The 14,393-nt window shown below is 34.6% G+C and overlaps 1 protein-coding gene across 2 annotated transcripts; it reads right to left on the bottom strand.

Moving 5' to 3' along the window:
* Nucleotides 1–6,356: 6,356 nt before the first annotated feature.
* Nucleotides 6,357–11,066, bottom strand: LOC133689757 (uncharacterized). Of its 2 annotated transcripts, XM_062109774.1 has the most exons (9): nucleotides 10,926–11,066; nucleotides 10,581–10,685; nucleotides 9,247–10,378; nucleotides 8,863–9,154; nucleotides 8,377–8,586; nucleotides 8,018–8,191; nucleotides 7,507–7,701; nucleotides 7,297–7,410; nucleotides 6,357–6,951 (listed from the first exon to the last, which is right to left on the bottom strand). In XM_062109774.1, exons 3-9 carry the CDS (start codon nucleotides 10,332–10,334, stop codon nucleotides 6,616–6,618), a joined length of 2,409 nt encoding a protein of 802 aa, XP_061965758.1. In that variant the 5' UTR covers nucleotides 10,335–10,378; nucleotides 10,581–10,685; nucleotides 10,926–11,066; the 3' UTR covers nucleotides 6,357–6,615. The 2 variants fall into 2 exon arrangements, with proteins under 2 accessions (XP_061965758.1, XP_061965757.1); XM_062109773.1 differs by lacking the exon at nucleotides 10,581–10,685.
* Nucleotides 11,067–14,393: the final 3,327 nt, after the last annotated feature.

The raw sequence follows: 14,393 nt of genomic DNA, 5'->3' as shown, positions 1-14,393 counted from the left end.
ATAAAGTGAACCTAAACTCTAGATTTAAGAGAAAAATCAAAAAGAGAAAGAAATACTAAAAATGAGACGAGGAAAAATGTGTAAAAATATACAAAAGAACTTGTTGAAAAATCTTCCTTCACCCCCTTTTTATAATGGATTTTGGGAGTTAAAAAAGTTAAAAAATTAATTATGGTAATAATCAGAAATAACTTTCACCATTATTAATCTTTGATTAGACATCATAAATCAAGAATTAAACCTAAATATCTTGGAAATAAATCTAAATTTTTGACGTGAAAAAACTGTTTAGGTTTGAAAAAAAAATGCTTTTAGAAGAGACTGTTCATATTTTAACATTTATGGGTTGGACTAGACAAAAAATAGATTGAAAAAAATAATTCTTTATAGGCCAGCCAATAATGATAATAGATTGGCCAAAAAAATAATATTTTATGGTCTAAAATATTATTTATAATAAACCCACACCCAGGCCTAAACTGGTACTTGTGTGTGTGAGTTTAAGCCTAAAATCACTTTACTTATAACCTCTCCCCTATAAAAGCTTGGGTGTTCTTTGAATCTAATTTTAACTTCTTAACTTTTTACTTTATAAATATTAATAAAGTTTTATTTCATTGCAATGTGGAATAGAATTCTTTTAAAGAGTTTTAGATTTTACCAAAATATGTCAACTAATAGTTCTTTGAAACCAATTTCTTATTCACCCATAATTTATTTAAATCATATTAATGTTTTATACTAAAGAGTTTATGTTGGAGTGTTTCAATAGAAAAAATTAGAGAGTGGAAAAACTTTTTTTATTCATTGCATGTGTCGTATATAAATATAGATTACAAAGTGAACTTTTGAATTATTAGATATCATAGAATATTAATCTATCATTATCTGAAACCACCTAATCTTTTTGAATTTAAATAATTCTAATTGTATATCATAATATCTTTAACACCTCCTTTTAAGCCTATCATTGGTTGGGAAAAATAAAAAGCTTGTATTTGAAAAATAAGAATATGACACTTGCAAGTGGCTTTGTAAATATATATGCTAGTTGATCTTTGCTAGAGATATACTTGACTTTAATGTTATCATTTTCTACATTCTCTTTAACAAAATAAAAGTCAATTTCTACGTGTTTTATCTTAAATTTAAAAATAAAATTAAAGATAAGTAAGCAGCTCCAACATTATCACATTATAAGACAATAGGGTTGTTAACTTCTTGACCAATTTCCCTCGTTAGTGATCATAGCTAAATGATTACAAAAGTGACATTAGCAATTGTCGTATATTCTTTTTCACTGGATGATCCGAACACTATTTTTTTTCTTGGTTGACTAGGAAATCAAGTTTTCTTCCTAAAAGCACTGCATAACCTCCTATATTTTGTCTGTCATCCTATATGTTTGTCCAATCTGTATCAAAAAATTCATGTAACTATATTGTTGCAAAGGAGAAAAGAAAAGACCTAATCAATTGTTTCTTTAAGATATTGTAGAACTTTTTAACAACTTTGCCAATGCACAGTGGTAGGATTAGACATATATTGCCATATCTTATTGACAACGACGTAGGTTATGTCAGGTCTTATTAAGCAAGCATATTACAAAGAGCCAACAACTTGACGATACATTTGCGGGCCATCCATTAGATCACCATTCAAAATATTCAGTTACAAATTGGAAGGAAGAGGGGTTTTTACTTACTCAGCACCATCCAAGTTTTGGCCATCAAATATTGAAGATAATTGTGTTGTGATAGTAGAATATCATTGTCATGTCTAATTACTTCAATACCTAAAAAGAAATGAAGATCATTAAAATCTCTTAAATGAAACTGAAGATCCATCTTCCATGGTGGGATTGGTCCCTATGATGACTATATCATTTACATAAACAAGTAGATACAAGATTTCAGTACCATGTTTATAAATAAATAAAGAATCAATATGTGAACCTATAAATCCAACAATAAAAATAAAAATAAAAATAAAAATCTACCTTTAGAACCTTGCCCCCCATAAATAAACTTTTATAATTTAGATATATATTGAGGGTATCTATCATCAACAAACCCATGTGGTTGTGCCATAAATATCTATTTTTTTTTAGATTGTTGTTAAGAAATGCATTGGAGATGTTTAATTGTTTTAATATCCACCTTTTAGAAATTACAATAATGAAGATTGCTCTAATCATAGTGGCTTTAATAACTGGGCTAAAAGTAGTTGAGTAATTGATTTCATTTTATTGGGTATAATCCTTTGCCACTAATATTGTTTTGCATCTTTCTACTGACCCATTTGCCTTGTGTTTGAGTTTGAATACCTATTTATTGCCTATAGCATTAGCATTGAGTGTTTTTGAAACCAAAATCCATGTGCTATGAGACAAATATTGTAAACATAGCTATCATGACAACTCTCCACCATGGTTGTTGCATTGCTTTAGTGTAACAACTTAGTTCTTTCAATATATAAGACTTATAATTGGTGTTAGCAGTTTCTTCTTAGGATTGGGCCTCAAGGTCATGGGGTGCATTCTCACTAATTTTGTAGCTTTTTAATTAACTTATGATGATAAATGATGTGAAGTTGTTTTAGAAGCCTCCATAGGAACTACCATGTAGTTGGTGTTATCTATAACATTTCAACTTTTGGATTTATCCACTCTATTAATTAGTTGGTTAAATTTGTTCATTGATAAAAATGTTTTTAGGTGCTAAAACAAGGTTGTTAGTTAAGGAATCAATACTTTGTTCAATAATAACAATACTTGAGCAACAAGAGCTACACAACTGCTCATGTACATTTATTAAACCAATATAAAGTAGAAATTTTCTAATGACGGATAAAAAAGTTGTTTGGGTAAAAACTCTGAAAATTTTGGTGTAAAATGAGTATTTCAAGTGAGATAATTTGATGAAGTTAGTTTGATAGAGAAAGATTAATGAGAGTTAGACATGGTAGGGAACAAGGGAGAATAAGAAAGAGAGGGTTGAGAAGTCATAGAAGTAGAAAGAAATAAGATTGTCATGTGTGTTTGCTTTGATACCATGTTTCACTGCAAATGGTTGGAGAGCTAAAAAAAAAAAAACCCCATTTCTATTCATTACATGGGTTATTTTGAACTACTAAATAATATAGAATATTGATATATCATTATTTGAAATTATCAAAATTATCGAATAGTTTCATCGAATATTTTTTAATTTAAATAATTATAATGGTATATCTGAATATTTTTAATATGGATATTAAATTTCAATAAATTTTTAATTTAAAAAATAAATCAATTTTCATTTTTAATTTCATCTCAAATATTCTCATTAACTATGATCTTAAACAAAATTTACCAAATGTCCACAGCGAAACCTGTTGTTAAAAATTTCTTAGTCTGCTATATCTTCCATACTTGCAATATTATAGCCGTTGTGAGTTTTTTATTTATTTATTTTTGATAAATCAGATATATTGAAACTACTCTTCACGCCTTACCTATTTCCTAATTAAGTAATTCCCTATTTAGTTCATTTACACTAATGATTCCATTTAAGCAGTGTCAGGTAACAAAGAAGAGGATGCAATAACTCGTGATCTGGATTCATCTACACAACTGATTAATTTCCCGGTACGCTCCGTTCGATGTTTAGATTAACAGAATGAGATACTATCATAGAAAGTGTATATATATATATATATATATATATATATATATATATATCCCTAAGTGTCATAGATTAAGTTCACTAATTGGTGAAATTTCTAAGTCATTATTGCTTATGAAATTAATTTTTATGTTACAGCAGATACCCAGCCATGCTGAGGAAGTAGGAGCTATGGCGCAAATGACTCGTGACCAAGATGTTGCCAACTTTAATAGGTAAAGAAAAGGCCTAAAGATCCATCCCTTTTCAATATCTCATTGATTCTTGCAGTACAATATTTCTGAATTTGTTTCTTGGTTTCTCCTTAAGGCCAAGAAATGACTTGACAAGATCAGGCAAATCTAGATTTCGTGGAGTTGCAAGTTATTCGAAGTCATTATGGCTAAAAAAACTTTGAGTTTTAGAAATCTGCCGTGATAAAAAAAATCTAGATTACCAAGATGTTAACTCAATTATCTTTATTTTAATCATTTATATCTATTTAGTAACTGATTATGGACTCAATTTTCATTTTATTTCGAACAGGCATGACGACGGCACTAGCAATTGGCAAGCTTGGAGTCCATCGGGTGAACATATCTTGAACATTTTTGGTTAGTCTTTGCTTTCTATATTCTGAAGAGTCAGTTTGGTATCATTTCTACGTTTTGATTTTGTTCTTAAGAACTAGAAAATAAAAATAGGAAACTTGTTTTTTTTTGTGATTTTTTTCATAAAAAACAAAATAGTTTTAAAGAACTTGAATAGCCGTTGTTGATTTTGCTTCAAGAAAACAATCCAAAACATAATCCAAAACATACAAGTTCTATATTCTATTTCTAAACAATAAATGATATAGAACAAACCCTAGTCAGTCCACTGTGAATTCCAATTGTTTTCATAGAAAACTAAAACATAAAGAATTTGCTTTGCATATGTTTGTATCGAATCAGAGACGGAAGAGGAAGCAGCAATTGCTTTCGACCTAGCATGCATAAAGCAGAAAGGATACCAAGCAATCACCAACTATGACATAAGATACTATGATGTTGAGGCATTGATCAATGGCAACACACCCAGGCTGCCACAAATGGAAGCGGAAACAACATGCCCTGTGACAGCACCGGTGCAAGCTTATCCTCACGGGATAAACACAAACAATGCTGGATACAGCAACAACATCCAACCTACAATCTACCATGCTCGAGGGTTTCGTCCAGCAAAAGAAGGCCTGCCAAACTTTGTAGAGATCTTGGGTCTTGTGAAGCAGGATAATGGATCAGGGTTCAGGTTCCAACATGGAGATTTTAGCCCTTTTAACATCTACCGAAAGCAAAAGGTAAGAAAACCAGCAGTTCGACACACTGCTTTTGGCCTTGGACATGCAGCTGCAAGTGCATTTCAATCTTACGAGCAAACAGAAATTACTGGTGATCATCAGTACTCCTCTTTTGCACCTCAGTCGGCACAAAACGCTTGGTCGTTCCCGCCTTACTCCTTCAACTTTGAGAATGAGCAGAGGTTGAATACTGTAGGACTAGGGTTTAAACATTCAAGCACAAGCCGTTTCAAGGTTTACAAGAGGAACACCATGTGGAAAGGGAAAGAAAAGGTGAACTTCTGATCCTTGAACCATATGTTATATATGAACTCAGCTATGTTTTATTTGCAAGAACTTTTTTTTTTTTTTTTATCATGGATGATGTTTGCTAATTAGAGACTATATGACTACAACTTCAATTAGAAATTTCTGCTTTGCCTATTTTAAGGACAATTTGTTTGATATCCTGATAGTTTTTGGCCTCGTAATCCTGCAGTTTCCTGCTTTAAAGATAGTAATTTTATGATTGCCGAGCAATAACTAGCGATTAAGGTTAGCAGCAATGGTTGAAATCCTAAAGATGTAGAGACCTAGACTTAATTAAAGTGTGAGTTAATCCAAGAATAATAAATAAGAAAACGAGTTTTTCATACTCCACTTGAAGAATGATTTCAGTTCCACCAAGTATAGCCCGTTGCACTTGAGTTAAGCTTCGGGCTCAGAGGCTTCGGCTCTAAGCCCTGAACAGCCAACGCCAACCCTCTTTGAACCTCTCAAATAGCTTCTCTGGATTATAAACCTCTATCTGTTGTCCGTTGAAGAGGTAAAAATATATCCATGGGACTCTAGCTCCATGGCTATCAATACCCTCCTTTTAGGATGGAGTTTGGCTGTTCTGATTCTTAAAAGAGCGAAACTAAATCCTAATCACTAAATTCTATTCAACACACGCACTAAATCTTTAATTTTTTTTTAGAGAACACACTAAATCTTTAATATTTTTAAAGTACAGCATTAATTGTTTTTTAAAGTGTTTTTCATTTTAAAATACATTAAAATTATTTTTTTTATTTTTTAAAAATTATTTTTGATATCAATAAAACATTAAAAAAATTAATTTAAAATAAAAAAAAAATTAATTTTTTAAAAACACTTTCAAAACACCAAAACACAAGGACAAATACATATTATTCCATCAAAATAAGTTCACAGCTTGGTACAATAAAAAATCGGATTTGAACTCATCAACTCCCCCTGTCTTAGGTCAAGTCTAGACCACTAGTTTAGCTGCTAGCCTGCTACTGCTATGTAGAGTATGGCAAAAGCTTGCAAACAGAAACCTCTGACAGATTGGAGCATGACTGCTGTTTTCTACACGACTCTCAAGCACATAACTGGCAATGATTTATTTATTATATTGAATTGAATTGAATTGAATTTCTCATCCAAGCTGTTTGATAACAAGCTCTGTCTAGTTTACAAGAAATCAGAGGCGTGGCTTCTGCTGCATTCCAACAAACCTGAAACTTTGAATCTACCAGAGGATTTCTACTGCTTATTTTCAAAAGTGTTCTCTTTTCTCTTTATATTTACGTTGATAAAAAGGAAAAAAAGAAACAAAAGATGTGCAACAAAATTCACTTCCAACCCTCATGCAGACCAGACCTCACGAAGGAGTTCATACCTTGCATTTGCTACTAAATCCCCTGCAAGTTCCTTGTGCTTTCCATTTCCATTTCCATTGGCCATGATAGTTGGAGATGATGGCAATTTTTCAATTATAGTGGTAAGAGGAGAATCTAATTCCTCCAGCTCTTCGTCACTGGTGTAACCTTTCCTTTGTACAGCAGATGCATTCCTTGACAACTGAGACTTGGTTCCGGCCACTGCAACATCAGATGAGGAAGGTGGAGTGTACACAACTGGAGCAGCTGTATAAGGGAAATTTCTTGCAGCATCTCCTAACAATCTCCGCTCCACGATACTCTGTCAAATGTAATCAACATAATCCAGTGGCTTATTGCATACATTTGTTGTTTTTGCTTAATATTCTGGCATGAAGGCATATATACATAGAGATTTTACTCCCTGTGCACCATAAAATTTTCCACATATACATATAATATAAAGTCAATGAGGTATTCCCAGCAAGCTGGTAAAACATTGGCAGGCCAGGAACATCAAATAGGTATTAGGCATGTTATCTCCCAAACTTGAATAGCATCATCTTTCTAGAATATCCAAAATAAAAATGGAATTCAATGCTCCCAAAACTATCCGGCTTTAAACATAACAAAGGTGAGATTGAAATAAAAGGAAAGGAAGATCTACCTCAGCGTTCAATGCTTCTAATACAGCTCCAGAGACGGGATCTGGCCAGAACTCATCAGGAGTAAAGTTGCAGAGTATCCGCTTAACTAACGGAAGACCAATTGATGGGCATACCTTTGAAACATAAAGACAGAAAATCAATCACTTCTGAGATTAATCAACTTCAAGGATGGTTTTTAAATACAAAAGCGATAAGATTGTAAGGTCAACCTCCTTCCGGATTGATCGGTCTATAAGCATGTCTTTTGGAAGCATCAGAAGATCACTCAAGTCATTAAGAAGAAGGAAGGATTTAGTTTCACCATATCGCCTGTCACCACCCTCACTGTCGTGCTGATCTTCTTTCAGGGAATCATCAGCATCTATGCCAAACATATCAGTAAGCCACCTAGACCAATCACCAACCTGCATGCAGAGTAAGCCACACATTGTTTTTACACTTGCAGAACATTACGTTCAATTTGATTTTGCAGAGAAATATGTGATGCAGAAGGGACCACATCAAGCTTGCAAAGCTTCAGTATGCCTGTTTAAGACTAAAATGTTTCCATCGGTACATATTCTTTCCAAGCAGAACTATATAGCTGCAAGGTTTTGACATGTTTAATAAACTGTTCGGCCAGAGTGAAGAGAATTTTACTCATCAGAATACCACTCGCTATCAAGCCGTTGTACGATGGATGAGGCAGTGAAATCAATTAAAGTATATGCTAATACGTACAGAATTTTTGAGTTGTGCCCCAGAACCAAAGCTTAAGTCTCCAGCAGGAATTGGCAGAATCTTGGAATCTACGATAGGATCTGAAATAGGGTCAGTTGGAATCTCATGGGAAGACTCACGTAGAATAGCATTGAACATTGCCACATCTAGTCTGGCAACACACTGTTCCATCACCTGTGAAAGAAATTAAATTACAATTAAGCCACCAAAGCAAAGAGTTGATAATAAGGCTAAACCAGATTGCAGTCATCTAAACATTTGTGAAAGAAGGGATATTTCATGAGCTTGAACGAATAATTCCATGCCTGTAATACTGAAATATAGAAAATGAAGGCCAAACAAATAGAAAAATTAAATACCATTCTTGCAATGATGGGCAAGCAACCGCACTCATGACCTCCTGCTCTAACAGGACAAAGTCGTTGGAGAGCATCCTTGAAAGCACTCTTCCATAAGTTGATAGAAAAGCTGCCTTGCTGCTGATCACCCAAGGCTGGTCCAAGCAACCTTCCAGAGGTTTTATTGGAGGGCAAATCCGCAGCAGGAGATTGCATATGTGGAGTCAAAGCCTGAAAACATAAGAACATAGAAGAAACTAACAAGGATAAATAAAATTAATATCTAAAGCTCATAGCATAAATGGCCTATTACAATGAGAATATGATAATGAGACTTGAGCATTCAGTCTTGACAACTGACAGGGTCAAATGAAGTCAGGCCTGGAATTCATTTATCAAACAAAAAAGAGAGGAAAGAGCGGTTTTTTTTATAGATGATTTTCATGTTCTACCTACAAGCATCAACAGAAAAATTTATAAAATTTGATGATCCCCATACTTTCTTACCTGCCACCATACAGATTCGACAATACGGGAAAATATCCACGATTCAACATTTTCTAATGCAGCTGTAAAGGTTCCCGTCTCCTGCCAATCGTCAGCAAACTGCATAAAACCATTAACTTGTTGACTACCAGAACCACTCTTCCATTTCACTGCTGTAGACTTTCCTTCAGTTTTCTTGCTACCCCCATTGGACCCCGCATGCCTTGCAAGGGGACTTGAGTTCCGTGAACTTCCAAATGCCTGAGAAATGATCTCTCTCAGCACAATTGTGTTGGACAACCAAAATGTTAACCTTTACAAACAAAAGGAAAGTTATGTTCGTCAACTATAAAAAAATAGCAACACTCGGAAACAATTCTGACATAAAACGTGATATTTACTTACCTTGGAACATCATTACCACAGGACTTGGAAATCAATGCAAGTCCTGAAACAGTGTTTCTGGCGATCGTAGCTCGCTTATCTTGGGTCCAATGCTTGCAAGCATGAATGTAGAGTCTAGAAAGGCGTCGTGCAGGTGTGTGCACCTTATGTGCTGAGCTCCCATGTTCTGGTACTACAGAATATAGTGATATTTCAAGAGCAGCAACTTCTCTTAGCTCTGCTTCAAGTTTCCCAATTCTCATTTCCATGTTTTCAATCTTTTGAATTAGTTCTGCTTCATCCTCATGTTCACCATTTTCTTCAGCATCAGCTGTTTCATTGTCACTTGCAACACTCTGAGTACCATTCGAGGCCTCATCTAAAACATCTATTTCTCTTACATCTTCCGCAGACTTATCATCAGCTCCTTCAGAAGATTCTGGAGAAGGTTTCGGAGGAACTGTCATGTCTTTAGAATTTTTATCAAAAGAACTTTTCGAAGTAACTTTTGACAGCCCTTTATTTGTTTTTGCAGGTTTTTTGGTAGTGTTATTTATTGCTTTAGACCTAGATTTACCGTTGTCACGATCAGATCTCACCCTTGATCCGCGAGGACCACTTTCTGATGAATTCTTATTGGAAACTGATTTCGGGAATCTCGAAACATTTTCTACTTTCTCATCCTCAGCTATCACTGAGTCACCTTGAGATGAAACTGAATCTTTTATTGTCTCAGAATCCCACTCCCCTTCCTTCCCCTGATTAGCTTCCCTATCTAATTCATCAGAATGGTCATCTAAAGCCTCATCCTTGCTGGCTTTGGCAATCATGGGATTGACTTTTGACTCTCGAGGAGCCTCCTCAGACCTGTTGGCATCATCCACATAATGTATAACCAAGTTTTCATAAACTTCAGGGGGCTCTGAGCCCGTGTTCGAATCACTTACTAAAACAGCACTGGAGGAGTCTGGTTTAGCAAGAAACAGAGCTTTAGATTCAACTCCCTTTATATTCGATGCTTGATTCGGTTTACGGTCTCTCCTTTCAGTTTTTCCCGAGCGCTTCGACTGATTAGTATTGGGAGTTCTTCTCATGTCAGTCTCTTTCATTCTCTACTTCTTTCACCTCCTCCTCCCACAATCAATCAAGCGAGCTGTTATCAACAAGAGAAAATATCTGTAACCTCATGAAAAAAAGCACTTAACAATGTGAACAACATTGAACATTGCTGTCACTTCTCCATTCAAAATCAAGCAGAAAACACAGAGCATCATCAAATCCAATCTCAAGCATTCACTATTATCGCCTCCAAAAACCAGATCTAGTCATTGAATAAAGAAATGAAAAATGATTACCTTAAACAATTTCGAAGAATGCCAAGAGTTAAAAAGCTTAGAATCATCAACTCAGAAACCTTAAAAGAGAATCCAAGCCAAATGATCTGTAACGACCTTAATTTTCTGTATGGCACAAGGAACAAGGAAGCAAAAATACTAGAAAGCGATAGCTCAACCACAGAAAAAAGGAAAACGAACGAACGAGCAACAAATAATCTGTAACTGTAACTATCAAGAGAAGAAAAGAGAAGGCATTTCGCCTTCTCAAATTAATTATGCCCAAAAAGACAGAAAAACTCGACACGAAACGACAGAGAAAAGCAGTGGTCACCGCCGTTAAAAAAGGAAAACAAAAGAAGTTACCGTATAGTCTTTATTGCTCAGCTTCCAGAAAATGCTTCCTAATGATAATCTTCTCTTCTCTTTTCACTCTCTCTCTCTCTCTGTGGCTAAAACGACATGTGAAATGCGAAGCTTTATATTGCAACTTGCTGGGGGCGAGCGAGTGCGGGAAGCTGGCTGGCATTTAAAAGATGGTTGTATTTTTGTACGGGCATATTGATGACCGGGAAGAGGCTGTCGGTGGGAGGGAGGTGACTGGGGATAACCGGTTTGGAGTTTGACGCGTTACGTGGAAGAATTATCGGTATACCTAAACTGCCATCATTGTTTTTCTTGAATGACCCCAACTGGGTCTGTCACTGTCTGCTAAACCGTTTGGAATGAGGGAGATTAGTGTTTTTTATTTATTTATTTTATTTGGATTTATGTTAAACTGGGGGACATGAAGGAAGGTGTCGTGTAACCATCTTAGGTTGTTTTTTCAGTATTAAAATTGTATATATTTTCAGTGGAGTAAGGTCTACAATGCGTGCAGATTCAAGAATCTGCCTGCATGGTCAGTAACTAGGATCAAAATACATGTGCATACCGATTGGAGTTCTTTTCCAAGCAATTGATCTACAATTTTCCTTGCATATTTCAAATTGATGGCTTCAAGGCCCTTTTTGCTGTTGAATTTTAACTTGTTTTTTTTTTTTTAAATATGAAAATATGTTTTTCTACCTGTTTTTTATCCATAAAAGTCGTCAAGATTTGACCATATTGTGCATCTATTAATACTCGCTTTGTATGATTCATTCAATCAATTTTTTACAGTTAACTTATTCAAAAATCAATTATGATTTAAATAGTGCTTCGAGAAACTGTTTAGAAAAATCAAAAGACATGTTCTTTATTATAATAAGACCATGCTTGACCCATGATACTCAAAATCAAATAATTTAGAAGGAGGGTGTTTAGGTATTTATACGTTCACGACATTAACAGCCAGGCTGCAGCTAGCCATTAATTTCTTTGCCTTCAGATTCCATAGCTAATCTCTTACAAAAAAAAAAAAAAAAATTCTTGATTCCTTGAACAGGCCGTCCATTAATAGTAAAATGTAGCAGAAGGAAACACAGATCCATTTCTATGATGGCTTTCCACTAATGACTCCTACTAAGCTCATATATGGTTTCCTGTCCATTGAGATATGCAAGGGCTTCGCATTGCCACGAGTTTTGGGTCGCCATGTTCATCTTGACCTGTGCATGGAAGCAAAGCACTCGACAGAGAAATGATCACCCCAGATTCGCCACTTCAGAACTGGTCGCCTTCTGATAGATGCAAGATAGCATGCACGTCGAATCGAGGGCAGTCTTTGGATTTATATGAGCAAAAGTTTCCTTAATTATTATTGTGTTTTGCGCAATCATTTAATTAAACTGAAATTTGGATTTTTTTTACTAGTTTAGTATTTTTGAATCCCTTTTTTCAGAACTACAGGAGGAAAAATATTAAAAAGGGTTCAAGGGCACTATATAAACAAGACTGAAGAGACATCCTTCCTACCGAAGGCCAGGGTAACATGTGGATTGTGGTCAATCTGACATTGATTTAAGTAAATTTGACTGCGTTATATAGATTCATTACGCACACAGACACTTAATTTGGTTTTTTTCTATTTATAATTTTTCCTTTCTTGGAATTATTAGCTAGCTACTGAAGGTTCTACGATCAATCCCCTTCAAGTGAAAACGGTGGGTCTAGTCATGTGATTGCTCTGAATTATCAAGTGGCTTAGTCCAACTGTTGATTGGAAACAAAAGACAATTTCATGACTAAAAAGCTACAACTAATTGTATTGTCCTTGCACAAATCAATGAAAATGGGAAGATAGAACCATCTCATCTTCATGATCAAGCACACTACACTATAATTCTCGCATAGATTATTTCCCTATTAAACACTTATTAGAGGCTGAGGGAGTTCCATCCATGTAAAGTTCAAGGAATGAATATATAGGAAAAGGGGATAGAAAACAGTATCATACCCTTCAATCTTAAAGCTCTGGCAATTTCAAGTAATTTACACTCTCGAAGAAAGAAAACATGTCTACAGGCGACCCCTTGCTACTTCAATAAACCTCTTCAATGGTTGAAGGGAAAATATCATACTTATCTCCCAACTATCACCAATTCTCAATTGGGTCCCCAAACAAAAAAAAGGTTCCATTTGGATCCCCCATCTATTGGACATTGCCCATTTAAATTAAATTTTTTTTTCATGATTCAATCTTTCAATGTTAAGAGACATAAAAGTCATAAAAAAAAAAGAGAAATGTTTTTGCCAGCCAATAAAAGATTGATTTTTTTTTCTTATGATGGATTCATTTTAGAGAAGAGCTTGATGAAAGTGATTTTCTTCTTTAACCATGCAAAAATATAGGTTAAGATTTGAGAATTTTATTTTGATTCAATTTAATTTTAAATTTTAAAATGAGATTATTGAGATTATTATAGTGGTGGGATCTATAAAAATAATGGTGGTGGTGGGTGTGTGTGTGTGTGTAAAGAGATGAGAGCACCGTCCACTATACAGTATCATTTTCTACACAGCCAGCTGAACACCGACAAAGGATTTTCTTGTACAGATATGGGAATTGGATCCATGGTGGCTAAGAAAGACCCATCTCTTGTGTGCAGGCACTTTGTTCAAACATGTATCTGCCTTTCACGTTACCTTTAACAAAAGCCACAATTTAGCTAAAAAAAGAAGAAGTGATTGTATCACTACCTGCCCCATATCTAGTCAAGAAGGCATCCAGATACAATGCTTCTGCTATGGATTTTACATTATGGATTATGGATCTATGTGATAATATCCTAAATCTATGTATTAATATAATTTTAGTCAGCATTATGATATGATTAACCATCATATCATATAAGAATTCTGATGATAATAACTATCTAGTAGGTGGTCTAGTGATAAGAACTTGAAACTAAAATATTTGATCTCTTTATAGTCTCAGGTTCGAGTCATGTGGTTGCTAATATGATTGCCACTAGATATTTATATGGTCGTTAACTTTAGGGCTCGTGGGATTGATCGAGGTACGCACAAGTTAGCCCGGACACTCACGTTAATTAAAAAAGAATTCTGATGATTTGTTTTATATGTTTTAATAATTAATGATAAATTACACCACCTAATTAAATTGTTTTCGTCTACCATAGCCAATGGCGAGTCCTTGGGATTTATGAGAAGTAGTTCAACATTCTCAGCTTGCTGATTAATTGAATTAATATCGTCATGAAGCATGTGATGTTGTGTTACTTTTCTGTTCATTGGTACCATCTCAGAATCACTTCCACAGCTCTTGTTTTTTGTGACAGATTTTACCCATCACTTGCTTGCACAATTGATCAAATTACAGGGAAACTGTTAAGGATATAATTAAAATAAATAGAAATTAATGAAATCTCGACTCTATATATATATATATAA

Source organism: Populus nigra, chromosome 3 (genome assembly GCF_951802175.1).
Source record: "Populus nigra chromosome 3, ddPopNigr1.1, whole genome shotgun sequence".
NCBI lineage: Eukaryota > Viridiplantae > Streptophyta > Magnoliopsida > Malpighiales > Salicaceae > Populus > Populus nigra.
Note: the sequence above shows the minus strand (reverse complement) of the source record. Positions and strands in the feature narration are given on the sequence as shown.

Coding starts and splice junctions, on each gene's coding strand:
- LOC133689757 (XM_062109774.1), bottom strand. CDS start 10,334: ATGAAAGAGACTGACATGAGAAGAACTCCCAATACTAATCAGTCGAAG. Junction 9,155..9,246: donor TGTGGTAATGATGTTCCAAG/GTAAGTAAATAT, acceptor TTGTTTGTAAAG/GTTAACATTTTGGTTGTCCA. Junction 7,411..7,506: donor ACCGATCAATCCGGAAGGAG/GTTGACCTTACA, acceptor TATGTTTCAAAG/GTATGCCCATCAATTGGTCT.